This window comes from Choloepus didactylus, chromosome 1 (genome assembly GCF_015220235.1).
Source record: "Choloepus didactylus isolate mChoDid1 chromosome 1, mChoDid1.pri, whole genome shotgun sequence".
In the NCBI taxonomy this organism is placed as follows: domain Eukaryota; kingdom Metazoa; phylum Chordata; class Mammalia; order Pilosa; family Megalonychidae; genus Choloepus; species Choloepus didactylus.
The window spans coordinates 201,598,278-201,624,722 of record NC_051307.1 but is presented as its reverse complement, the minus strand read 5'-3'; the positions used below and the strand labels follow the sequence as shown (position 1 = coordinate 201,624,722).

The window sequence follows — 26,445 nt, the reverse complement described above, 5'->3', positions numbered from 1 at the left end:
TTTTCAGTCACCCTGTTTTCTTGAAGAAAGATCTGCCTCCATTGTGATGTTCTTAGTCCCGTGTACTTAGCTTCTTTGTCATGTGATCTTAAAGGAATTGTGGGATTTTTTTTTGTTTGTTTTGTTGTTGTTATTTTATCTTAAAATCTGATTGACTTAAGAAAGTTTTTACAAGGTTAGAAGAATTCTCTTAGCCTCCAAAGACAATAAAGGTTGTATCAGAGAATCCACAGTCTGGGACTCTGTGGCAAGAACACCAAAGATCCTGAATCCAGGGCCACAAGCCTTCAGAACCTCTTCTACCCTGGGGAGCTTTTTTTTTTTTTTTTTTTTTTTTTTTGTTTTTTTTTTTTTTTTTTTTTTTTTTTTAAATCATCATTTTATTGAGATATATTCACATACCACGCAGTCATACAAAACAAATTGTACTTTCGATTGTTTACAGTACCATTACATAGTTGTACATTCATCACCTAAATCAATCCCTGACACCTTCATTAGCACACACACAAAAATAACAAGAATAATAATTAGAGTGAAAAAGAGCAATTGAAGTAAAAAAGAACACTGGGTACCTTTGTCTGTTTGTTTCCTTCCCCTACTTTTCTACACATCCATCCATAAACTAGACAAAGTGGTGTTTGGTCCTTATGGCTTTCCCAATCCCATTATCACCCCTCATAAGCTTCATTTTTATACAACTGTCTTCGAGATTCATGGGTTCTGGGTTGTAGTTTGATAGTTTCAGGTATCCACCACCAGCTACCCCAATTCTTTAGAACCTAAAAAGGGTTGTCTAAAGTGTGCATAAGAGTGCCCACCAGAGTGACCTCTCGGCTCCTTTTGGAATCTCTCTGCCACTGAAGCTTATTTCATTTCATTTCACATCCCCCTTTTGGTCAAGAAGATGTTCTCCGTCCCACGGTGCCAGGTCTACATTCCTCCCTGGGAGTCATATTCCACGTTGCCAGGGAGATTCACTTCCCTGGGTGTCTGATCCCACGTAGGGGGGAGGGCAGTGATTTCACCTTTCAAGTTGGCTTAGCCAGAGAGAGAGGGCCACATCTGAGCAACAAAGAGGCATTCAGGAGGAGACTCTTAGGCACAAATACAGGGAGGCCTAGCCTCTCCTTTGCAGCAACCGTCTTCCCAAGGGTAAAACTTATGGTAGAGGGCTCAACCCATCAAACCACCAGTCCCCTATGTCTGTGGTCATGTTAGCAACCATCGAGGTGGGGTAGGCCAATACCCCTGCATTCTCCACAGGCTTCTCAAGGGGGCTCTGCATATTTTTTTCCTTGTTTTTTTTTTTTTTTTTTTTTAAATCAACTGTATGAAAAAAAAAACAAAACATACAATAAAGAACATTTCAAAGAGACCATAACAAGGAAGTAAGAAAAAGACAACTAACCTAAGATAACTGCTTTACTTCCAACATGTTCCTACTTTACTCCAAGAAAGTTACCTAATATAGCAACATTTCTGTGAACTTGTTCCTGCTATATCCATCAGAAATTAACAGACCATAGTCATTCCTGGGCATCCCCAGAACGTTAAATAGCTTATCTGTTCTTCTTGGATTATTGTTCCCCCTTCCTTAATTGCTCTCTATTGCTAGTTCCCCTACATTCTACATTATAAACCATTTGTTTGACATTTTTCAAAGTTCACATTAGTGGTAGCATATAATATTTCTCTTCGTGTGCCTGGCTTATTTCGCTCAGCACTATGTCTTCAAGGTTCATCCATGTTGTCATATGTTTCACGAGATCGTTCCTTCTTACTGCCGTGTAGTATTCCATCGTGTGTTTATACCACATTTTATTTATCCACTCATCTGTTGAAGGACATTTGGGTTGTTTCCATCTCTTGGCAATTGTGAATAATGCTGCTATGAACATTGACGTGCAGATATCTGTTCGTGTCACTGCTTTCCTATCTTCCGGGTGTATACCGAGAAGTGCAATCGCTGGGTCGAATGGTATCTCTATATCTAGTTTTCTAAGGAACTGCCAGACTGACTTCCAGAGTGGCTGAACCATTATACAGTCCCACCAGCAATGAATAAGAGTTCCAATTTCTCCACATCCCCTCCAGCGTTTGTAGTTTCCTGTTTGTTTAATGGCAGCCATTCTAATTGGTGTTAGATGGTATCTCATTGTGGTCTTAATTTGCATCTCTCTAATAGCTAGTGAAGCTGAACATTTTTTCATGTGTTTCTTGGCCATTTGTATTTCCTCTTCTGAGAACTGTCTTTTCATATCTTTTGCCCATTTTATAATTGGGCTGTCTGTACTATTGTCATTGAGTTGTAGGATTCTTTATATATGCAAGATATCAGTCTTTTGTCAGATACATGGTTTCCAAAAATTTTTTCCCATTGAGTTGGCTGCCTCTTTACCTTTTTGAGAAATTCCTTTGAGGTGCAGAAACTTCTAAGCTTGAGAAGTTCCCATTTATCTATTTTTTCTTTTGTTGCTTGTGCTTTGGGTGTAAAGTCTAGGAAGTGGCCACGTAATATAGGTCTTGAAGATGTTTTCCTACATTATCTTCTAGGAGTTTTATGGTACTTTCTTTTATATTGAGATCTTTGGTCCATTTTGAGTTAATTTTTGTGCAGGGTGTGAGGTAGGGATCCTCTTTCATTCTTTTGGATATGGATATCCAACTCTCCCAGCCCCATTTGTTGAAAAGACCATTATGACTCAGTTCAGTGACTTTGGGGGCCTTATCAAAGATCAGTTGGCCATAGATCTGAGGGTCTATCTCCGAATTCTCAATTTGATTCCATTGATCTATATGTCTATCTTTGTGCCAGTACCATGCTGCTTTGACAACTGTGGCTTTGTAATAAGCTTCAAAGTCAGGGAGTGTAAGTCCTCCCACTTCGTTTTTCTTTTTTAGAGTGTCTTTAGCAATTCGAGGCATCTTCCCTTTCCAAATAAATTTGATAACTAGCTTTTCCAAGTCTGCAAAGTAGGTTGTTGGAATTTTGATTGGGATTGCATTGAATCTGTAGATGAGTTTGGGTAGAATTGACATCTTAATGACATTTAGCCTTCCTATCCATGAACATGGAATATTTTTCCATCTTTTAAGATCCCCTTCTATTTCTTTTAGTAGAGTTATGTAGTTTTCTTTGTATAGGTCTTTTACATCTTTGGTTAAGTTTATTCCTAGGTACTTGATTTTTTTAGTTGCTATTGAAAATGGTATCTTTTTCTTGAGTGTCTCTTCAGTTTGTTCCTTTCTAGCATGTAGAAACATGACTGACTTATGTGCATTAATCTTGTATCCCGCTACTTTGCTAAATTTGTTTATTAGCTCTAGTAGCTGTATCGTCGATTTCTCAGGGTTGTCCAGATGTAAGATCATATCATCTGCAAACAATGACAGTTTTACTTCTTCTTTTCCAATTTGGATGCCTTTTATTTCTTTGTCTTGCCGGATTGCCCTGGCTAGCACTTCCAGCACAATGTTGAATAACAATGGTGACAGCGGACATCCTTGTCTTGTTCCTGATCTTAGAGGGAAGGCTTTTAGTCTCTTACCATTGAGTTCTATTCTGGCTGTGGGTTTTTCATATATGCTCTTTATCATATTGAGGAAGTTTCCTTCAATTCCTACCTTTTGAAGTGTTTTTATCAAAAACGGATGTTGGATTTTGTCGAATGCTTTTTCAGCATCTATTGAGATGATCATTTGATTTTTCCCTTTTGAGTTTTTAATGTGTTGTAATACATTGATTGATTTTCTTATGTTGAACCATCCTTGTATGCCTGGAATGAACCCCACTTGGTCATGGTGTATGATTTTTTTAATGTGTCTTTGGATTCGATTTGCAAGTATTTTGTTGAGGATTTTTGCATCTATATTCATTGGGGAGATTGGCCGGTAGTTTTCCTTTTTTGTAGCATCTTTGCCTGGTTTTGGTATTAGATTGATGTTAGCTTCATAAAATGAGTTAGGTAGTGTTCCATTTTCTTCAATGTTTTGAAAGAGTTTGAGTAAGATTGGTGTCAGTTCTTTCTGGAAAGTTTGGTAGAATTCCCCTGTGAAGCCATCTGGCCCTGGGCATTTATTTGTGGGAAGATTTTTGATGACTGATTGGATCTCTTTGCTTGTGATGGGTTGGTTGAGGTCTTCTATTTCTTCTCTGGTCAGTCTAGGTTGTTCATATGTTTCCAGGAAATTGTCTGTTTCCTCTACATTATCCAGTTTGTTGCCATACAGTTGTTCATAGTATCCTCTTATAATTTTTTTAATTTCTTCAGGATCTGCAGTTATGTCACCTTTTTCATTCATTATTTTGTTTATATGGGTCTTCTCTCTTTTTGATTTTGTCAGTCTAGCTAGGGGCTTGTCAATCTTGTCGATCTTCTCAAAGAACCAACTTTTGGTGATATTTATCCTCTGTTGTTTTTTTGTTCTCTATGTCATTTATTTCTGCTTTAATCCTTGTTATTTCTTTTCTTCTACTTGGTTTAGGATTGGTTTGCTGTTCATTTTCTAGCTTCTTCAGTTGATCCATTAGTTCTTTGATTTTGGCTCTTTCTTCGTTTTTAATATATGCGTTGAGTGCTATAAATTTCCCCCTCAGTACTGCTTTTGCTGCATCCCATAGGTTTTGGTATGTTGTGTTCTCATTTTCATTCGTCTCTATATATTTAGCAATTTCTCTTGCTATTTCTTCCTAACCCACTGATTGTTTAGGAGTGTGTTGTTTAACCTCCAGGTATTTGTGAATTTTCTAAGTCTCTGATGGTTATTGACTTCTAATTGTATTCCATTGTGGTCGGAGAATGTGCTTTGAATAATTTCAATATTTTTAAATTTATTGAGGCTTGTTTTATGTCTCCCAGCATAGGATCTATTCTGGAGAAAGTTCTGTGAGCACTAGAAAAGTATGTGTATCCTGGTGATTTGGGATGTAATGTTCTGTATATGTCTATTAAATCTAATTCATTTATCAGATTGTTTAGGTTTTCAATTTCCTTACTGGTCTTCTGTCTGGTTGATCTAATAGGAGAGAGTGATGTGTTGAAGTCTCCCACAATTGTGGAAACATCAATTGCTTCCTTTAGTTTTGCCAGTGTTTCTCTCATGTATTTTGTGGCACCTTGATTGGGTGCATAGACATTTATGATTGTTATTTCTTCTTGTTGAATTGCCCCTTTTATTAGTATGTAGTGGCCTTCTTTGTCTCTCAAAACATCCCTGCCTTTGAAGTCTATTTTATCTGAGATTAATATTGCTACACCTGCTTTCTTTTGGCTGTAGCTTGCATGAAATATTTTTTCCATCCTTTCACTTTCAATTTCTTTGTGTCCCTGTGTCTAAGATTAGTTTCTTGTATGCAACATATTGATGGTTCATTTTTTTTGATCCATTCTGCGAATCTATATCTTTTAATTGGGGAGTTTAATCCATTTACATTCAACGTTATAACCGTGAAGGCATTTCTTGAATCAGCCATCTTCCTTTGGTTTATGTTTATCATATATATTTTTCCCCTCTCTCTATTAATATCCTTTATTGTACCCATACCGAATATCTTTAGTACTGAACCTTTCTCCAAGTCTCTCTGTCCTTTCTTTGTTTGTCTGTAGGGCTGCCTTTAGTATCTCCAGTAGGGCAGGTCTCTTGTTAGCAAATTCTCTCAGCATTTGTTCGTCTGTGAAAAATTTAAGCTCTCCCTCAAATTTGAAGGAGAGCTTTGCTGGATAAAGTATCCTTGGTTGGAAATTTTCCTCAGAATTTTAAATATATCGTGCCACTGCCTTCTCGCCTCCATGGTGGCTTCTGAGTAGTCACTACTTAGTCTTATGCTGTTTCCTTTGTATGTTGTGAATTGCTTTTCTCTTGCTGCTTTCAGAACTTGCTCCTTCTCTTCTGTGTTTGACAGTGTGATCAGAATATGTCTCGGAGTGGGTTTATTTGGATTTATTCTATTTGGAGTTGATGAGCATTTATGATTTGTGTATTTATGTTGTTTAGAAGATTTGGGAAGTTTTCCCCAACAATTTCTTTGAATACTCTTCCTGGACCTTTACCCTTTTCTTCCCCTTCTGGAACACCAATGAGTCTTACATTCGGACATTTTATATTATCTATCATATCCCTGAGGTCCGTTTCGATTTTTTCAATTTTTTTCCCCATTCTTTCTTTTATGCTTTCATTTTCCATTCTGTCATCTTCCAGGTCACTGATTCGTTGTTCAACTTCCTCTAGTCTTGTACTGTGAATGTCCAGAATCTTTTCAATTTGGTCAACAGTTTCTTTAATTTCCATAAGATCATCTGTTTTTTTATTTAGTCTTGCAATGTCTTCTTTATGCTCTTCTAGGGTCTTCTTGATATCCTTTGTATCCCATACTATGGTCTCATTGTTCATCTTTAGTTCTTTGAGTAGCTGCTCTAGGTGCTGTGTCTCTTCTGATCTTTTGATTTGGGTGCTTGGGCTTGGGTTATCCATATTGTCTGATTTTTTCATATGCTTTATAATTTTCTGTTGTTTTTGGCCTCTTGGCATTTGCTTAACTTGTTAGGGTTCTTTTAGGATTTGTAGACCAATTGAAGTCCTTATCTCTCATTTATCAGATCTACAGCTTCGTGGAGTACACTTTCTCTAACTAACCAGCAGGTGGCGTCCACGAGCCACCTGTTCTCCACAAGCCAGTTCTCCCCTGCTTTGCCTTTGTGGTGAGTGGGGGAGTGAGTCTTGTGGGGTCCAATTGGTGTACCAAGCTTGCGTGTGTAGTTGGTGTTGCCCGCCCTGTATATGGGGCGTGTTTCTGGGCAGTCAGGGAGGGGGGGTGGCTGTAACAATGAAATCTCCCTGGTGATCCTGGAGTTTTAAAGCTGCTGCAATAGTCTAATCCTTCAGTTCAGTCCTGCCACAGTTTGTCTCTGCCACTGACCCACAAGTCCTTGGTACTGGCGTATGGCTCCTGAGACTTGCGAGTGGGTCCCTCTTCCAGGCCGTGCACCCCCTGGTCCTCTGTTGAGGGATGACTGTGCTATGTCACAGGTGAGTGCCGTCCCCTCAGGGCAGTTCTGGGCTCCTGGGCTGTGTAGGGAGGCTCCCAGTCTGCTGAAATGATGGCTGAATGGGGCTTTGTTAATTCACACTGCTCCACCTTCCCAACTCTGGGACAGTCAACTAAGGTTGCAGGGAAGGGTAATGTCCATGCCCAGTTTTGTGGTGTGTGCCTGTTATTTGAAGCACTTCCATCACACTGGGTTGTCTGGGGCAGCTCTGGGCTATGGGGCTGGCGATGGGCAGGAGTGTTTCCTGTCCACCAGGATGATGACTGTGAGCAGACACTCCCCTTTTCTTGGGAAGTTGTGGTGTTTAGTGAATTTTCTCCTCCACTGGATTATTGCCTTTTGTCTCAGGGCTCTCTGAGTTCTGCTCTTGTCTTGACCTGCCCAAATTGCAAGTCTTTGAAGCTTTCTGTATTGGGCTTCTTAGAGTAATTGTTTTAGAAAAGGAAAAAAGGATTAAGAAAAAAAAAAAGGGCCCTCCTCACAGATCTAATGGGTTATTGAAATGCTAAGAGAGAAAGCAATTAGGGCCATCAAGGAAAGGTCCACAGGGCAGAGAGATCAGCTTTTCTTCGGGATTTGCATATGAACCTCAGGGCCTGAGCTCTGCCCTTCCCCTTTCTATGCTCACCAGAACTCCAAAAATCCTCCACTTTTATTTTGGAGTTTTTCGTGCTGTTTTTTTCTATGCCTGTCTCCTCTCTGCTGGGCTGGCTGCTCTCAGATTCTCTGGTGTCTGGTCTCAGTCTATCTATGGTTGGAGTTTGGATCAGTTAGAATGAGTTTCCGATAAGAGCTGCCACTGCAGTTCTCCCTTCTCATTCCCAGCGCTGACGGCCCCTCCTCCCACGGGACTGAGCCTGGCAGGGAGGGGTGCGGGTCCCCTGGCCACAAAAACTTACAGATTTCACTGATCTCAGCAGTTTGACGTGTTCATGAGTGTTGTATGAAGTATGCCCAAAGTCAGATTGCTCTGTGGTGTCCAGTCCACGCAGTTCCTGACTTTCTACCTACTTTCCCGGAGGAGTAACTAAAACATACAGCTCACCAGTCCGCCATCTTGCCCTGCCTCGCCTGGACGTTTTATTTTATCTATCATATCCCTGAGATCCGTTTTGATTTTTTCGATTTTTTTCTCCATTCTTTCTTTTGTTCTTTCACTCTAGGGCACTGAGTTATTCAACTTCCTCTAATCTTGTTTTATGAGTATCCAGAGTCTTTTTAATTTGCCAACAGTTTCTTTTATTTCCATAAGATCTTCTGTTTTTTTATTTACTCTTGCAATTTCTTCTTTATGCTTTTCTAGGGTCTTCTTTATGTCCTTTATATCCTGTGCCATGTTCTTCTTCATGTCCTTTATATCCTGTGCCATGCTCTCGTTCTTTGATTGTAGTCCTTTGATTAATTGCGCCAAGTACTGTGTCTCTTCTGATATTTTGATTTGGGTGTTTGGGATTGGGTTCTCCATAGCGTCTGGTTTTATCATATGCTTTAAGATTTTCTGTTGTTTTTGGCCTCTTGGCATTTGCTTTGCTTGATAGGGTTCTTTCAAGTTGTAAAAAATACAACTTGTGGGGCGTGTGTATGGGTGGTTAGGGAGGCAGGGCATCTTTAATATAATCAAACCTCCCAGGTGTTCCTGGAGATTGAAGGCTGTTGCAAGAGTCTAAGCCTTCATTTCAGTTTTGCCCCAGATTTCCTCTGCTGCTGACCCACAAGTCCCTGGCATTGACCTAGCGTCCCTGGGTTTTCCTAGCGGGCCCCCATTCTCAGCTGTGATCTTCCAGGACCTCTGCTGACGGAAGGCTGTGCTACGTCACAAGTGCGCACCATCCCTCAAGGGAAGCCCTGGGCCGCCGGGCTGTGCAGGGGTGCCCCCAGCCTGATGCAAAGATGGCTGAATGGGGCACCTCAACCCCCCACCCCCACCCCGCACAGCTCTGCCTTCCCAGCTCCGGGACAACTAGCTGTGTATGCACCCAAGGCCACTGTCCACGGCCAATATTCTGGCATGTGCGCGGTGCCGTGGGATACATTCCCCGTCACGCTGGGTTTCCTGGTGTGGCTCTGAGCTGTGGGTACGGCCCCGGGCAGGAGTGTCTTCAGCCTGCTGGGGAGCTGGCTGCAAGCAGCGTGGTTTCTTTCTCCTTTTGGCTCTCCCCTCTGACCCCCAGCCCTGAGGGAATTGGCAGCGGTCCATCCTCCACGCCAGACACCAAGAGGTTGGCACAGCCCGCCCATGCTGTGTTTCACTGGGCGGTTCTCAATGTCGTAACTGCAGCCACTCCAGGTTTTTTTGTTTTTAAAAAAGAACTAGTCCATCTCCAAACGCCAACTCAGAGTTTCCCCACACTGCAGCGCGGCCGCGGGGCTTTCAGCCAGCTTACTCACTCGTTTCAGAATGTAGACTCCTGGTTTCACCAAGTGCTTGGTCCCCGTGGTTTTAGCAGACCTTGTCCAGCTGGTGCATCACTGAAACTGGTGTTCTGGGTCACTTTCTGGTTTTTATCTAGTATTTTTCACGGAGGTGTTTTTTTTGCCCTGTCTCACCTAGCCGCCATCTTAGGTTCTCCCCCAATGAGTTTTTAAAGCATCATTATGAATGCAGGGATTGAAGCATATTGTTTCAGTCCATTGCAGTTGTTATTTTTACTAATCCTCAGATTGTCCTATATTTGGCTGGAGGGAGCCTCTTCAAATAGACTTGTATCATTTTCATACAACCACAGTAGTCTGTGATGGCTGTCTTGCTTTCTAGGGTATGAAAAGATAGTCCAGGGCCATCTACATATTCTGTTCCAGTTGTAGACTCAGCCCTCCCTCTAAGGCATGGGTGGGCAAACCTTTCTGGTAAAGGGCCAGATACTATATCTTTTAGCCTTTGCAGACCATGCAGTCTCTTGTCACAACTCTGCCATATAGTGTGAAAGCAGCCAGACAGCAATGTAAATGAACGAGTGTGGCTGTGTTCCAATAGAAGTTTATTTATGCTCCTTGAAACTTGAATTTCACATAATATTCATGTGTCGTGAAATATTTTCTTTTGATTATTTTCAACCATTTAAAAATATAAAAACCAATCCTAGCTTATGAGGCTGTACAACAATAGGCAGGGGGTTTGCCAACCCCTATTTGGAACCCTGCTTTTTAATGGGAAATGGTGAGACCTTAACCTGGGACCTTGGGATACTCACTTTTTCTGGGCATTGTTTCTAGACCTTTTCAGTGGGAAAGGTTGGGAAATACACAAAATAAAATGGAAAAATATTTTCATGGATTCATACTGATACTATTTCCAGCTCACATTTTTGGAATACATGATTTTACTGAACTTCTTTGATGTTGTATTTGTAATTGAAGACAGTATGCTGTTGGACCCTGGTGAGAGATGAAAATTCCTTGAGCTCTGCATAGGAGACAGCAGGGCTGATGGGGTTCTCTGTGGCTGGCTGGTATGAGGCGCTGTACAGCCGCACCTCTTGTGGGAGGATTGTCCTTAACCACTCAGAATTTATCTTATTGGAGAACCTGACTTCCCGCTACGAGGTGCCTTGTGTCCTGGATCTCAAGATGGGCACCCGCCAGCATGGTGATGATGCTTCAGAGGAGAAGGCAGCCAACCAGATCCGCAAGTGCCAGCAGAGCACATCTGCGGTCATCGGGGTTCGCGTGTGTGGCATGCAGGTGAGGGGCGTGCTGGCACATGGCATGGGCTGACCAAAGCATCCAGTGGCTCCCACTCCCTCACCCTTGGCATAATCCTGTTTGATCAAAAGATTCCACGTTTGGTCCTCTGAGTCTGTCATTTTGGCTCACTCTGGCATGAGCACACATGCCTGGGTGATGCCATCTGGGGCTGCCCTGGTTGGCTGAGTCCATACTCTGTGGCAGTGGTAGGAAGGAAGGTGGAAGTGTTAGGCCCTCTCCACCAACCCAGATTAGAGCACAGTGGTGGAGAGGGCTGCATACTGGGTGGGTAATGATTGGCAAGGATGGTGGCTCATGTATGACTGGTATACTTGACAAATTAAAGGGGTCTTATCCAGGGTCGCCTCATTGCCCTCTCCCTACCACTCTTGGGTCTGAGCCCACCCTCAGCCCCTGACCTCTGGCCTACCTCCCACAGGTGTACCAGGCAGGCAGTGGGCAGCTCATGTTCATGAACAAGTATCACGGGCGGAAGCTGTCGGTGCAGGGCTTCAAGGAGGCACTTTTCCAGTTCTTCCACAATGGGCGGTACCTGCGCCGTGAGCTCCTGGGTCCTGTGCTCAAGAAATTGACTGAGCTTAAGGCAGTATTGGAGCGACAGGAGTCCTACCGCTTCTATTCAAGCTCCCTGCTGGTCATCTACGATGGGAAGGAGCTGCCTGAGGTGGCCCTGGACTCAGATGCTGAGGAGTTGGAGGACCTGTCAGAGGAGTCGGCTGATGAGTCTGCTGGCGCCTATGCCTACAAGCCCATCGGTGCCAGCTCAGTGGACGTGCGCATGATCGACTTTGCACATACCACCTGCAGGCTGTATGGTGAGGACAGTGTGGTGCATGAGGGCCAGGATGCTGGCTATATCTTTGGGCTCCAGAGCCTGATAGACATTGTCACAGAGATAAGCGAGGAGAGTGGGGAGTGAGCTTGCTGGCTTCACCAGCACCTGAGAGACTCTCTGTGTCCCAGGCACAGCTGTGCTGCGTCAAGGAGGAGGCTGGCATGGCCAGGAGGTTGCCCCTGCAGCCTGGAGCTGCCCCGCAGAGGCCTTTGTGAGCCCCGGCCTGAGCCAGCCCTGCTGCCCTCGGAGTCTTTATTTATTTTACCTATTTCTTCAACATTCCACATTTGATGATGCAGATACCTCTTTCTTCCTTGAGTGTAAATGTTCCAATACAAATCTTTTTGTTAATTGTACACAGTTCTGCTGTCATTCTTACTAGGGGCTGGCAACTCCCCCCATTTCCCCACCACCTGCTGTGACCTCCACCCTGGCCCAGCTGAGAGCAAGGGTCTTCTGGCTATTTCATGCCACTCTGCACCCCACCCCTGGACCCCAAAGGCTCCACAGCCTCTTGGCTAGGACCTCACTTCCCCAACCCAACCCCCAAAAGTCACCCAAAAAGAATACACAAACACGGACAAATGACAGCCAGGCCCCTCTGGATTCTGGGCTAGCCTAGTGTCCTAGCACCCCAAAGAATCCCAATTGAGCTGGGCAGTGGCAGTAGGTGCTCCAAACTGTGGGTCTGGTTTTGATGGCTTCCTGGCAGCAGCTAATTAGCTGTGCATTGTGATGTCAGATGTCCTGGAGCCAATGCTGGGGTCTCAAGTAGCTGCCAAGCTCCTGTCCATTGGCAGCCCTGAGCTCTGTGGTGGAGGGGCCCAAGAGGGTGGGATTCAAGGTGAAGGGAAAGGTGCCCACTTGGCCACACCACCTGTCCCCCTCCTACACAGCCCTGGGCCAGCAGAAGTTATATACCAGTCTCATCTTTAATGCAGTCTGAGCCCAGGCAACCCCCAAGACAGCTACCTTGACTTTGTCAGGAGGGTCTTCAGAAGGAGAATGGGTGGCAGGAGGTCTTGAACTGCAAAGCCAGCACCCTTGGGAGAGGGGCACAGACCCAGGGTCAGGGGAGTCTGGTTCTAGCAGCTCCATCTCCCTCCTGTCCTTGCTGTCCCATAACCTCCTGTGCCACCTACTCAATGCCCTCGGTGCCCCAAAACAAGCCAACTATATATATGGGACTGGCATGCCTGCACCTCCTGCTATTGGGCCCAGGCTTCCAGTGGAGAGTGGGTGGCTGGACTGGCCTCAGTACCCTCACCCCATCAGGGACCCTCTTGTTCCCAGGCTTCTAAAGATCCTGAGGTCAGACTGGACTAGAAAGGTGGATCTGCTTGGCCACATAGCACCCCATCCTCCACCTGCCCTCCTGTCTGCCCTCAGAAGGGGGTGTCACAAGTAAGCAAGATAATTTGGAGTAGTAAGTCCTATAAAGACAATAGAACAGTGTGATAGCGATTGATAGGAGTGGGGACTGCACGACCTCAACGCTGGGAGAGAGGGAGGGAAGTGGGGGAAGAGTATAGGTAGAGAGGGTTGAATGTGAAAAGGCGCTAGGATGGAGAGAGAGAAGCCAGAGGACTTCGAGGGGGAGAGAGGTCGCCCTAAAAGGTCTATGGATAGGGGAATGGCCCGATCTGGTTTCTGTTTTTACGGCCAACCCTCCTGACGCTTGCTCCTCATTGCCCACCCTGGGCGAGGGAGACCGAGAGATCGAACCACCGCGGGGCCGCCAAGTGGATCTAACAATGGGGCCATCCTCTCAGGGTAACCATCTTTACTATTAGTGGGTTGGCTCCGCTCCCCAGGGCGGCATGGAGCGCCACAGCGCCCAGGTTTGACCGGAAGAAAGTAGTAGAACCAGGACAGGAGGGGAAAAGCCGAGGTCAGGGTTCCGGGGACGAGTCCTGGGGCGGGGGCAAGGGCGGAACTCGGGGGTTCCGGAAGGCCGGGGACGAGAGGCGCGGACTCTCGAGCCCTGCCCCACCGCGCCGCGCCATTTATGGCCGCCAGGAGGCGCCGCACCCACGCGCGTGGTGACACACTCCAGGGGCGGGGCTGCGGCGGGCGGGTGCGCGCGCGCACGCGTGGTGCCATGGGGCGGGGCTAGCGCGGCGCGGTGCTCCCGGCCTGCTTTCGGTTTCGCACCCCCAGCTGCCTACCCTGTCCAGGCCCAGCCCGGCTCCATGTACCGCGCGCTGTACGCCTTCCGCTCGGCGGAGCCCAATGCGCTGGCGTTCGCCGCGGGGGAGACCTTCCTGGTGCTGGAGCGCAGCAGCGCGCACTGGTGGCTGGCGGCGCGGGCGCGCAGCGGCGAGACGGGGTACGTGCCGCCCGCCTACCTGCGCCGCTTGCAGGTGAGTGTGCCCCTCCTCGGCCCGACCTCCGCAGCCCATGGGACTGGGCTTCAGGACAGGACCGCAGAACCGACCCCAGGTCTTCCGGAACCCGAGTCCGGGACTTTCAGCAGACTAGGAGTTTGAGTACTTGACCCTGAGACCCCAGACCCTCCGAGGCTGGGACCCTAAGAGCCAGAACCCTTCTCAAAAGACCAAGCTCTCGACAGCCAACTCGGAGGACTCCAGATCCACCAGAAGCCTAATTCTATGACTCTGAGACACCTAGGGATCCCAAACCTATTGGGACCCCAGTAACTGAACCCCCATCTGAATAGGATTCAAGAGCCAAACCCCGGGACTCCAGACCCACCAAATTCTAGCCAGTTCTCCAGATCCCTGAGACCCCAGGCCCTTAATATGCTCTTTTTATATTCCCCAGGATCCCATGTTGTCTCCCAGCCTCAGACCCCCACTGGAGCCAACTATGCCACCACAAGACCTAGGCCACCATGGACGCTTTCACTACCCTGCACTCAGCTATTCCCTAAGCTCTTCTCAAGACACCCCCCCCCCACACACACACACACCTCGCCCCATACACACACACACATTTACACACTCGCACATTCCTTCTCTGAACCAAAGACCCCAGCCACTGTTGATACTCCCTGGCACTACTCCCCCCACCACCAAGCCTCATGCCCTAACTTCTCTGACTTACTTCTTCTGAAAGTGAGGTCTCCATCCATCCCTGTGCCCAACCTGGAATGGGGGCTGCTCCCATTTTAAGGAAGTGAGATCCTCTCTACAGCTTCCCCTGGTTTGGCCACGGTCCCATTTCCTTCCAGCAGATGCTGTAGCTCTGGTGCCTGTTTCCCCTAGAGCAGCCCTGCTGCAGGGGAAGGGGTGGGGTGTCTCTTGCTGGTGTATTCTGGTGACAGGGAAAAGGTGGGTCTGGAGGCCTGTCCCAGACACCCCACCCTCACTCCCCCATCCTGTGTTAGTCCCTAGCCTTTAGGAAATATCCTATCCTAGCCCAGTTGAGGACAGAAATAACAGGTTAAATTTGGACATGTCATCTGTTCTTACTAGAGCAAGGGAGCAGGCCCTGGACCCTGGGGACTTCCTCACAGATCTTCTGTCCTTTCCCATCTAGGAGTGTCTGGGGTGAGAGGAGGGACCCTGGACATCAGGGCTGATGGATCTGGGATGAGTGTCAGCCTCATCCTCTCTGGGAGTGGGGGCTTGTTGGAGGCCTCTAAGGTATATCCTGCCTCTTCCCCCCACTGGGCATAAGACAAGGGCCTATGAGGCCCCTACCCAGCCAGAGCCAATGGGGCAGGGCATGGGGAGGGTGGGGGAGGCAGAGAGCCCACGATCTTCTTTCTCTCTGTCTCTCTTTCTTTCTGTGTGTCTCCCAATGTCTCAGTCTCCTCAACTGTCTGCATACCTTTTTCTGTGTCATTCTGACTCTCCTTCTGTATGTGTGCGTTTCTTCCTCTGACCCTCTCCCCCTGGCTCTGTCTGTTTTTTTCTGCCTGTCTTTCTCTGCCTCAGTTTCCCTGTTTCTCTGAGCTCTCTCTGTCTTTCTGACTTTGTATTTATGTGAGTCTCTCTCTTTCTGTCTCCATCGCTCTATGTCCTGGCCCTCTGCACTTCAGTGTGCCCTTGTACCACCTGGAGGGCTTTGCTGACCTCTGCTTCCTTCTGTCTGTTCCCGTCAGAGAAGCTTCTCATACCTGCTCCGATGTGATATTACCTCCGCTCCGTAGCCTGAGGAGCCATGTGTGCCAGGGACAGCGGAGGAGGGATGGGGGTGGCTGGTCCCCCAGCTGACATTCTCCCATCCCATGCCGGCCTGTGTAGATTGGACCCCTGGGCCTAGAGTGTGGCAGCACAGAGCCTGGGGCACAGGTCAGGCCCCTCTCACGTCCTTGTTTTGCCACAAACACAGCTGTTGCTTCCCAGGGAAGGTCTGGAAGATTCCTGGGACAGCCTGGGGAGATGAGGACCAACAGGGCTGGAGGGAGGAGGTCATTTTGACCATCCTTGGCTCCCAGGGTCTGCAGAGTGCTTGATGGGGGCAGGGCTCCTCTGGAGTATGACCTTTGTTTTGTGAAGGATCAGAAAGAGTCAGAGTGATTTATTACGGGATTCCAGACACTGGAGGCATCTTGCTTGGCATCTATCTCAACGGGGCTCTGAGTCAAACCCCGAAGTAGCCTAGATGTGCCTTCCTGGTCTCAAGCTGGGGGTCCCTGGGCTATGGTTTTGCTCTAGACCCTGGGTTTTCAGAGACATCTTAGCTGAGAGTCTCACTGTGGGATAAACTCTGAGTGGGGCCCCAATATGTAAAATGATAGCATGGAGGCTACCCTGTGTCCCAGCTCCCTGAGTGATGTGGTTTGAGAGCCCCATTCCTTACTCTAGTTCAACTTTCCATGCTTATGTCCAGCATTCCAGGCTGTGGCTCTAGTGGATCCATCCTGAGCTGGATGTGGGCTGAGTACCCCACTTGGCACCAAGGTCTAACTGCCCACCCCTTGACCCCCCAGGGTGTGGAGCAGGATGTCCTCCAGGCCATTGACCGAGCCATTGAGGCTGTGCACAATGCAGCCATGCGTGAGGGTGGCAAGTACAGTCTGCAACAGCGTGGAGTCCTCCAGTGAGTGCAGGGGTTGAGAAGGGGGCGTGGCACCTCCCAGACAGCATGGGGTGGGGAGGCTGAGGTCCTTCAGTGAGTCCTGGGGATGTGTGGAATGCAATGCAAGGCTAGGGTAGTACGTGGTTTTGCAGAGTGGGATGGGGAGGGGAGGGGCTGTGGGGGGCCTAGCATACCTCAGGGAGCATGTGGGAACCTTGGGAGATGTGAGATATAACCCCACCCCCCAGTGTCTCTCTGCCCTTCTCCGTCAGGAAGCTAATCCACCACCGGAAAGAAACCCTGTCCCGTAGAGGCCCCTCAACCCTCGGCCCTGCAGCTATGACGCCATCAACTAGTGACCATTATCTGGATGCTGCTGCTTCCAGGCAACCCAATGGGGTGTATCGAGCTGGGTTTGAGCGGCAGCATAGCCTGCCCAGTTCTGAGCATCTTGGGGCAGATGGAGGCCTCTACCAGGTAGGTGGTGAGGACATCCTGAGGAAGGGAGGTAGTTGGGGCTTAAGGCTTCATCCAGAGGCTTGAGGGGTGTGCTCAGATCGGTGATGTGGTCCAGGGCCATAGCCCTGCCCCCCACTCAGCATGGAGCCTGTCAGGCTGCCACCCCAGACTCTCTCCTGTCCTCCCAGATCCCACCACAGCCTCGTCGAGCAGCACCCACCACACCGCCCCCACCTGTAAAGCGCCGAGACCGCGAGGCCCTGGTGGCCTCACGGAGTGGTGAGAAGGCGCGGGGGGGGGGTTGGGAAAGGGGGGCATGGGGGAACCTGTGTTTGGAGTGGTTGCTCTCCCAGTGTCAGGGAGATGGGGGATCTAGGCTTCAGGGGAGGACAGGGCCCCCATGTTGGGGTGATTAAGGGCTCTGGGTTTGGCGGGGAGTCAGGGCCTAGCAGAGAATCTGGGCTCTGCATTGGGGATGAGCGATAGGGCCCCCCAGGATGCTGCCCCCAGCACAGCATCCATTCTCTGTCCCCAGGTGACCGCAACACCACACCCTCTGGGGGCAGTTCTGGGTCCAGCGGCTCCTTGGTCAGTAGCACTTCCCTGGACACGCTATATACTGGTTCCAGCCCCTCTGAGCCCGGCACCAGCTGCTCAGCTACACCCCCACCCGTGCCCCGCCGAGGTACCCACACCACTGTTTCCCAAGCCCAGCCCCCTCCCTCCAAGGCACCAACTCTCGAACCCCCTGCAGAGGATACGGCAGTTGGTACAACTTTAGCCCCTGACGTGCTGGAAGCCCTGGGCACCCTGAGCCTGGAAACCCCGGAGGAGAAGACGGTGCCTGAAACAGCTGTGCCGAAGACCATCGGGGCAGAGCTAATGGAGCTCGTGAGGAGGAACACTGGCCTGAGCCATGAGCTATGCCGCGTGGCCATCGGCGTCGTGGTGGGTCACATCCAGGCCTCTGTGCCAGCCAGCTCACCTGTCATGGAACAGGTCCTCCTCTCGCTGGTGGAGGGCAAGGTGAGCGCGGGCAGCAGAGCCGGGAGCCTGCCCTGCCATCCCCACCCCTTTCCCACCCTCACTGTTCATCCAGCCTTTACCTAAGAGATACTCGTTGAGCTCTAGCTCTGGGCCCTTGCTGTGCTGGGCATGGGGGACATTTCAACTCAGCCCTGAAGGGGAAAGGGAGGAAGGGCATTCCAGGCCAAGGCTCAGCATAGACAAGGGCCAAGGGGCAAGACTGAACTGGGCTCATGGAGGAAGTAGAACAAGGCCAGCATGGCTGGAACACAGAGTGAGGGAGCAGGTGGTGTGGGAAAAAGTGAGACCTGGGACCAGATGCAGATGGCCAATAGGTGAAGGCATTGCCCACTGGCCTTGGCAGTGGAGAGAAAGGGGTGCTTTGAGAGCTGTAACACAGGCCTTGGTGCTGACTTGGCAATGAGGGAGAGATGTGTGGATGTTGTGGCCGGGTGGGATCCTTTGCTGAGGTTGGAGGGAGATGAGCCCATTCTACTGATGGGGCCAGATGGGCCAGAGCTCTCCTCAGGGAGCCATGGCTCCTCCTCCTGCAGCTCTGGTTTGGGGCATTGGGTCAGTTTGCTTGCCCGTGCTGGGCATGGCAGGCAGCAGCTAGCCAGCAGGGTTCAAGGGAAGTGTGGGGGGCAGGAGGTGGCAGGCCTAGTGGCCACCGTGTGTGGAATCAGAGGGTGGGGATGAAAAGAGTCATATCCGCGCAGTGAGGGAGACTATGGTGATCCTCGTTGGGGTTGTTTATCCAGGTCTTGTTGTTGGAAAACACTCCAGGTACATCTCATGCAGGATCCTGTCCCAGGGGGTCATCAAGTCCAGGGACAGTGGAGTCACTTGGGGAGGGGGCCTTGGAGTCCTGGTGTTGAGAGATGAGCCATGGGGGTAGTTCTTATGTGGGTGGTTGGGGGGGGGGTCTGTGGAGAAGGAGGAGAAGAACTGGGGACTCTCTCCTCAGAAAACTAGGACACTGACCAGAAACAGCTCAGTAGGTGAGGGCAGGACCTCTTCCTTGCCTGACCCCAGCCTGGAGCTCATGCTGATGACCTTGGGATCTGGGTCAAGCCCCTTCCCAGCTGTGTGCCATGAGGGACTTGAGCTCTAGGGTATAGGCCCAGGGGTGGATGCTGCAGCCGGTGGGGACTTCCTGGAGGTGGTGATGGGCAGGGAATGTACTGATCCCTGCCTTCCCCTGCCCCAGGGCTTGAGCACAGCCCTGCCCTCAGGGCAGGTCTGCCACGACCAGCAGCGGCTAGAGGTGATCTTCGCAGACCTGGCTCGCAGGAAAGATGATGCCCAGCAGCGCAGCTGGGCCCTGTACGAGGATGAGGGTGTCATCCGCTGCTACCTGGAGGAGCTGCTGCACATTCTGGTGCGGAGTGGGACGTGGGTGCCCACATGCATCCCCCAGCATGCGAGGCGCTAACCCTCCATCTACCCTGTAGCATCCCTCCAACGCTCGGGAGTCTCCCCGACACGTGAGGTGCCCAGCTCGGTCACATATGGCTGCTCGGTGCTCACTTCCTCCTCCCCACAGACTGATGCAGACCCTGAAGTTTGCAAGAAAATGTGCAAGAGGAACGGGTTCGAATCTGTACTGGCCTTGGTGGCCTATTACCAAATGGTGTGTATGAGCTGAGGGAAGGGCACGGAGGGGCCTAGGAGGGTGTGGGGCTGCTAGGCACTGAGCATGCAAGGTCCCCTGCCAGGAGCACCGGGTGTCCCTGCGGCTGATGCTCCTCAAGTGCTTTGGTGCCATGTGCAGCCTGGATGCAGCCATCATCTCCACGCTTGTGCTGTCTGTGCTGCCTGTGGAGCTGGCACGGGACATGCAGACGGACACACAGGGTGAGGCCTGGGGGGTTCCCACCATCTGCGGGAGGTTCCTGCCACCTGCAGGGACTCTGACTGCCTGCCTCACTCCTCCCCGCCAGACCACCAGAAACTCTGCTACTCCGCCCTCATCCTGGCCATGATCTTCTCCATGGGGGAGGCAGTGCCCTACGCACACTATGGTAAGAAGGCAGGTCGGTGACCAGCTGGCCACAGGGAGCCCACGATCAGCCAAAACCAGAATCCATGGCCTGGGGACTCACTGACCACAGCCTGACAGAAATGGGGAGTCCCCTGGGCTCACAGCAAGCCGGGGAGGTTAGGTCATGTGGGGAGAGGAAGGGGCAGGCCTGCAGGCCTCTGTGTGCCCCTCTCCCAGAGCACCTGGGCACACCCTTTGCCCAGTTCCTGCTGAGCATTGTCGAGGACGGGCTGCCCTTGGACACCACAGAGCAGCTGCCAGACCTCTGCGTGAACCTGCTTCTGGCTCTCAACCTGCACCTTCCAGGTAGGGATGGGGCGCAGCTGGAAGGTAGCTGACCAGCCATGGGGCTCTCCAGGCTCCTCACCTGTGCTCTTATCTACACCTATTTCCTTCCTCAGCCCCTGACCAGAATGTCATCATGGCTGCCCTAAGTAAACATGCCAATGTCAAGGTCTTCTCCGAGAAGCTGCTATTGCTCCTGAACAGAGGGGGTGAGGGGCCCTTGAATCTGCATGGGTGCCACTTTGATGCTCTGACTCTCTGACCCCCATGATCCCCTGGGGTGGCTCTGGGACCCCGGCAAGGACCGCCCTGACCCGTGACCCCTACCTCCTAGATGACCCTGTGCGAATCTTCAAACACGAGCCACAGCCCCCACACTCCATCCTCAAGTTCCTGCAGGATGTGTTCGCCAGCCCTGCCACAGCTGCCATCTTCTACCACACAGACATGATGGCACTCATTGACATCACTGTGCGGCACATCGCAGACCTATCCCCCGGAGACAAGGTGCCTGGAGATGGCTGCAGTGGGGATAGGAGTCGTATGGAAAATGAAATGAAATGAGGGGACAGTGGCAGTGATTGGAGAGGGGGGTGCACAGGCACTGCTCAGGCTGGGTCATTGTGGGAGGCCACTCAGAAACCATGACGGGTGTGCCAAAACCTGAAGGAGCCAGCCGTGAATTGATCTGGAGGTCAGATGTCTTCAGAAAGCAGGTGTGGCTTAAGTGGAGGGACTGGTGGGAGGTGAGGAAAGAGGAAGTAGTTTATACAAAACCTTGGTTGGGCAGGAAATTGTGTTCCTCAGAGGAGGGGAAGTGTCTGGAGGGTTCCAAGTAAGAATGACACAATCTGATTTACATCCCAAATGGAATTTAGAATTTAGACTGTGTGAGAGCAGAGTGGAAGCTGGGAGGCCCATGAGGAAGCTCCTGCAGCTGTCCTGGTAGCATGGAAGGGGTAGGGAGAGGCTGTGTCAGAAGTGAGAAGAGGTCAGGTTTGGGGTCTGTTGGAAGTGGATCCACGGGGGCAGCCACTGGATCAGACGCAGGGTCAGGGGCTGAGGGAAAGGGAGATGTAAGGAGGACACAGACAATTTGTCTTGAACAACTGGACGGAAGAGTTGCTGATTTCTGATGAGGAAGGCTGGGGGGTGAAACTTTTGAGGGGAGAAATAGAGTTCTGTTTTGCATGTGTCAAGATTGAGAATATGCCTGCTATACAATCAGGTATGAGGGACATCAGCGAGGCAGTAGGATGTGGTCTGGGGCTGGAGGGAGATATCTTGGAGTGGTCTGTGTGTAGATAAGAGGGAAGCCTGTGGTGGTACAGTCGCTTAGGGAGTAAGACGGACAGTCAGCAGGAAGTGCAGGCCTGAGCCCCGGGGCACAGTGGGGACTGAGAAACCCAGGAGGAAAACGAAAGCAGAAGCACCAAAGCCACGTGTTTGGAAGAGGAGGGAGATCAGCAGACTCCACACTGTCAGGAGCCTGAGTAAGACAAGGGCTGAGAATTGGCAATGGCTTTGCCACACGGAGGTGAGTGGTGACTCACAAACAGTGTCATGGAGTGGAAGGAAGACAGTCTGAATGGAAAGCTTAAGAATAATTTAAAAATGTAGGGTGGAGGTAGTCAGGGTGGGTGGGGAGTGGATGCATTAAATGAAGGTGATTCTTGTGAGATTTCCTGTGAAGGGGGGCAAAAAAACGGGCTTGCTGGAGGGGACATGGGATCAATGCAGGTGTTTCACAGGTGGGAGACACTGATGCCTGTTTCTGGGCTGGTGGGAATGGTCCAGTGGCATGGAGAACTGGACAGTGTGTTGGGAGAGCAGGCCATAGCAGGAGGCAAGTAGATGAGTCAGGGAGGGCCTGGGCCTATGCAGGAGAGATGGCCCCAGACAGGACCCAGGGTAGTTCATGCCAGTGGGGATAGGTAAGATGTGGATACTGAGAAGGGAAGATGGGGAATTTCTGAAAGATTACTTCTGTTTTCTCCTTCAAGCATGAGGCCAGCTGACCAGGAAGTTTAGGTTTGGAAAATGGGGAGAAGGCATGCAATGGTCTTTTAAGGAAGAACAAACATGGCAGAGAAATGCCTGCGAGTCCCAAGCACTGCCGAGTGTCCATTTGAGGTTCATGGTAGTGAATGAAGTTCAAGCTTGCAGCACAGCTCTGTCATTGTCTACTGCTTAAACACTGGCATTTGATGCACAGGTGCCTTCATCCAACCAGGATTAGGCGTTAGCAGGGTGACTCTGCCTCAAAATAGTTTTGGTATAGATTGCTGGAATCAAAGGTAAAGAGAGAAATGAGGGATGGCTATTGGAGCTGCTCAAGCCAGAGGTGCTGGGGTTTTGGTGGTGGGTGGTGTTAGAGATGGATTCAGGGCATATGTAGAAGGTAAAATGGCCAGGTCTTAGAGATGGATTGGATATGTGATGTGAGGGAAGAGAGGAATCTAAGAGAACACCTGTATTTCTGGCCTGTGCATTTGTGTGGACAGCAGTGCTCTTTATTAAGATAAAGAGCATGGAAAACCTTCAGGTTTGGAGGATGGGGAAGACCATGAGTTTGGTTGTGAATATATGGGATTGAGGTCTCTGAGATAAGCAGGAGATAACTCGTGGGCAGATGAATCTTCTCATCTAGAGTTCCAGGAGACTTCTAGGTGAGAGGTCTGAATGTGGGTTGGTATTCAAAGGCATGGGTGTGACTGAATCTTGCAAAGTGAGAGAGAATAGAGTGAGAAGTCAAGCACTCTGATTGGCAGACAGTGGTGCCTGGAGGGCCCTAGAGTTAAAGGATGGTCAGGGGACTTGCTGCTTCCCTTTCCACCTCTCTGAGTCAGGACTTCCCTGGACCAGCCATATTCTGGGACTGTCAGTGGATGGAAGAATTCATTAATTCATTTATTCAACAACTATTGAAGGCCAATTCTGTACCAGGTACATTCTGGGGATGTAGCTCTGATGTTCAGTGGTGTGAGCTGGTCCAAAGCTCTGGGGTCCATGTGGCAGTAGTGACCTGTGCCCATCTGGTAGCAGTTGCAGTGCCTCCCTGGGGTCCCTGAGCTGGCCTGCTTTTCCCACAGCTGCGCATGGAGTACCTCTCCCTGATGCATGCCGTGGTCCGCTCCACACCCTATCTGCAGCACCGCCACCGGCTGCCCGACCTGCAGGCTACCCTGCGACGCATCCTGACTGAGGAGGAGGCCTCACCCCAGTGCCAGATGGACCGCATGATTGTCCGAGAGATGTGCAAGGAATTCCCGGTGCTGGGTGAGGCCCCCAGCTAGCACTCTCCCTGCCTCCCTTCCCTGCAGCCCTGGGCAGGGTGCAGGGGACTTTGAGGCTTGGCCCCAAGAATGTTTTGTACTGATGGTGCAGGGGGAGAAGATGGTGGGAGGTCCCTGAAGAGGCCCCCCACCCAAAGTAGAGCTGATATTTGAAGGGGCCAATTGTGGGATTGGGGACCACGGTCAGGGAGCTATGCTGGGATGGAGGAGGGTGTACAAGCTGAAGCCCCTCTGTCCCCTGGTAGACTGCCTCTTCAGCATGCCTCCCTCCCTCCCATATACACATGCACACTCAGAGTCCTGCTGCTGCTCTAGGCTGGGCCAGATCCCTCATCCCTACGCCACCTGGTCTGTGTCCTGGGCTTCAGCAAGCCATGTCCTTGGGGTGAGGGCAGGCATCTCCTGCCAACTCTGTTCTTTGCCTTAGCTTTGCAGTGAGTGATACTCATGTACTCTGCACTCCACCCCCCACCCCCCACCCCCTTGGGGTTTGCCGCCTCTCGCTCCCACCCCCAGAGGCCTTGGCCAACCTGCTACTTTAAAAGCCAGATCTTGGGGATAGGCCGTCCATTCTGGAGCCTCCCGGGATGGAGTAATGGCCCTGAGAAAGCCAATGACAGAATCTATTTTCTTTGTAAAAATGTAGATTGAAAAGCCATGTGTATTTTCCTATGTGCTGCAGCTTACCTTCGGAAATAAATATAGGCATCTGGCAACTGGCTTCTCCATGTGATCCTGGTTGGGGGTGGGAGAGGATGTGGCAGGGCTAGGGCCTCAGGACCCAGTCACTCTAGCTGTCCTGACTTCTTCAGCCTGAGGCAGCAGTGACCCACCAACAGGCCTGGACTTCAAGGCCCCTTGAGCTCCATTCCAGCCTCTCTTCCCTGCACTCCCTCTTCTTCCAGGCCCCAGCCAATGGATGCCCCGTAGTCCATTTGCAGGAGACTGCCCCTCCTCCAGGCTTTGCTTACATCTTTCTCTTTGCCTGAATGCCACCCTTGTGTCCCCTGTTGAAACTTGACCATCCTTCATAACTGTTCTCAAATGAAGCAGTCCCCATGTTCAGCTTTGGCTTCCTTGAATGCCTGGGCCTCATCCAACCCTGGTTTCCTTCCTCATTTGTCATTGGGTCCAGCAAGATCCTCTCATTTTGCTACTTCAGCAGGGATTTGGTAATTGTGGTAGGGTTAATTTTGTTCTATGGTTTTAGGGCAGTTAGAGGCCAAAGTTGGGCAGAAACTCTTCTTTTTGTGGGCTCGCAAATTAACAAACAGGTTCTTGCCACAAATGGGGAGGACAGTTGAATCCACAGGTTGGCACCAGTCAGAAGGGGTTTTCATCAGTTCCTCTCATTTTTTACCTGAGATGACTATCATCACATGGTTCCATTTATCCAGAATGATTGACACTGATTTCCAATCTCAGCTTCTCATTGGGGTGCTCAAGTCAGGGAGGGGGGCACCAGGGCTTTGACCATCCTGCCCTATAAGGAGCTGATTATAGTCTGTTCTAAGTGAGATTAGATTTTAGTCCAGTAAGTTTGTCTAATAAGAGTAGGACAGGGGAGTTGTCATAGTACTGGATTCCATAAGGCTAATGGTAACAAGTGAAGAGCTAAGGGGGTAATGGACAATGGATTGGAGGTGTCAGTGAGGCCAAAGACCTGTTGGATAACTGAGCTGGCCAGTAATGGTGTTGTGGCCTGCCCTTACTCCAAGGTACATGTGGCTGGGAAGGGGGAGGGGGTGAACACAGGGTGGGGAGGAAAAGGCAGAAGCTGAGAGGCTGAGATGCCCAGAGGGTGGTACCTGCCTAAGCCTTTGCCCTCTGGTCTCGTGGCCTGCTCTCCCTCTGCCCCATGGCAGCATCAGATCCAGGTCTTTGGACACTCCCAGCTTCTCTAAGCCAGGACTTCCTGGTTAGACCCTTTAGTTTGGAGTTGTTGAGAGACAATGAGGATGAACCATGTGGGGGTCTTGCTGTGTTCCTAGGCTGGATTTTGAGGGAGAGGGAGAAACTATCATCCATACTTGGTTTTTCTTTACAGAGAACATTAGAAACTGCCACCAGGAGTGGAGCATGGAAGTACAGATGGGGAGGGGGCATGCAGGTGGGGAGGAGGAGACTGCCATGGGACAGCAACCACAAAGAATGGACAACAGTGGAGGCAGGTACAGTGGGGGAATCATGGACAGTCCCTGTCTGCAGTTGACACCCAGGGGTGTTGAGGAGCTCGGCTCTCCACAGGGAGCATCAGCTGAGTACAGTGCCAGCCCTAGTGGTGGGGAAAGGGGACTGGGATTGTATTTCTCTCAGCTAGTGTTCCTTTATGCCTCTGCACATTTGCCCACATGGCCTCTAAGGCCTGGGATGGCTCCTTTCTCCCTTGTGGATGTTGAGCTCCTTTTGATCATTCAAGGCTCTGCTAAGGCCTCTCCTACTCCAGGAAGCTTTCCCAGATCCCGAAGTTGGGTCAGGCACCTGCTAAGGGCCCTCAGCGTACGGCCACCACGCTCCCCGTAGTGCTGCGCCGGTCTTACTTCGTCGTTGGTGTCAGGTTCTGTGCCTTCCACTCACTAGACCCGGAAGGCGGGGGTCCTATCAGAACCACTCCCAGGGCCTCTCTCCTCCGGTTCCTGCGGTTCCTGCATCGAGTGGTCCACCCAGCGGAGTTTCCGCCTTTAGCATCTGCCGCACTCGCAGACATAAACCAGCAGCAACCCAGAACGTGTACCGGGTGCAGCACTGAGACACAGG

At 50.3% G+C, this 26,445-nt stretch overlaps 2 protein-coding genes across 9 annotated transcripts in view; both read left to right on the top strand.

Moving 5' to 3' along the window:
- The window catches only part of IP6K2 (inositol hexakisphosphate kinase 2), a 53,053-nt gene extending 41,108 nt beyond the window's left edge, over window positions 1-11,945 (top strand). For all 4 annotated transcript variants that reach the window (XM_037850468.1, XM_037850447.1, XM_037850453.1 and 1 more), the window contains exons 5-6: window positions 10,555-10,730; window positions 11,173-11,945. In XM_037850468.1, the coding sequence (XP_037706396.1) occupies window positions 10,555-10,730; window positions 11,173-11,673 (677 nt within the window). In that variant the 3' untranslated portion in view covers window positions 11,674-11,945. The remainder of the gene's footprint in view (window positions 1-10,554; window positions 10,731-11,172) is intronic.
- Window positions 11,946-13,706: 1,761 nt separating this feature from the next.
- Window positions 13,707-24,428, top strand: NCKIPSD (NCK interacting protein with SH3 domain). 5 transcript variants are annotated; one of them, XM_037850435.1, is made up of 14 exons: window positions 13,707-13,952; window positions 16,490-16,599; window positions 16,851-17,055; window positions 17,226-17,316; window positions 17,573-17,722; window positions 17,792-18,063; window positions 19,274-19,444; window positions 19,610-19,696; window positions 19,782-19,920; window positions 20,007-20,087; window positions 20,285-20,413; window positions 20,509-20,601; window positions 20,727-20,899; window positions 23,485-24,428. In XM_037850435.1, exons 1-14 carry the CDS (start codon window positions 13,782-13,784, stop codon window positions 23,686-23,688), a joined length of 2,076 nt encoding a protein of 691 aa, XP_037706363.1. In that variant the 5' UTR covers window positions 13,707-13,781; the 3' UTR covers window positions 23,689-24,428. The 5 variants fall into 5 exon arrangements, with proteins under 5 accessions (XP_037706363.1, XP_037706350.1, XP_037706361.1 ...); XM_037850422.1 differs by adding an exon at window positions 23,242-23,338 and having other exon boundaries at window positions 17,573-18,063; window positions 23,545-24,428; XM_037850433.1 differs by having other exon boundaries at window positions 17,573-18,063; window positions 23,545-24,428.
- The last annotated feature ends 2,017 nt before the right edge of the window (window positions 24,429-26,445 follow it).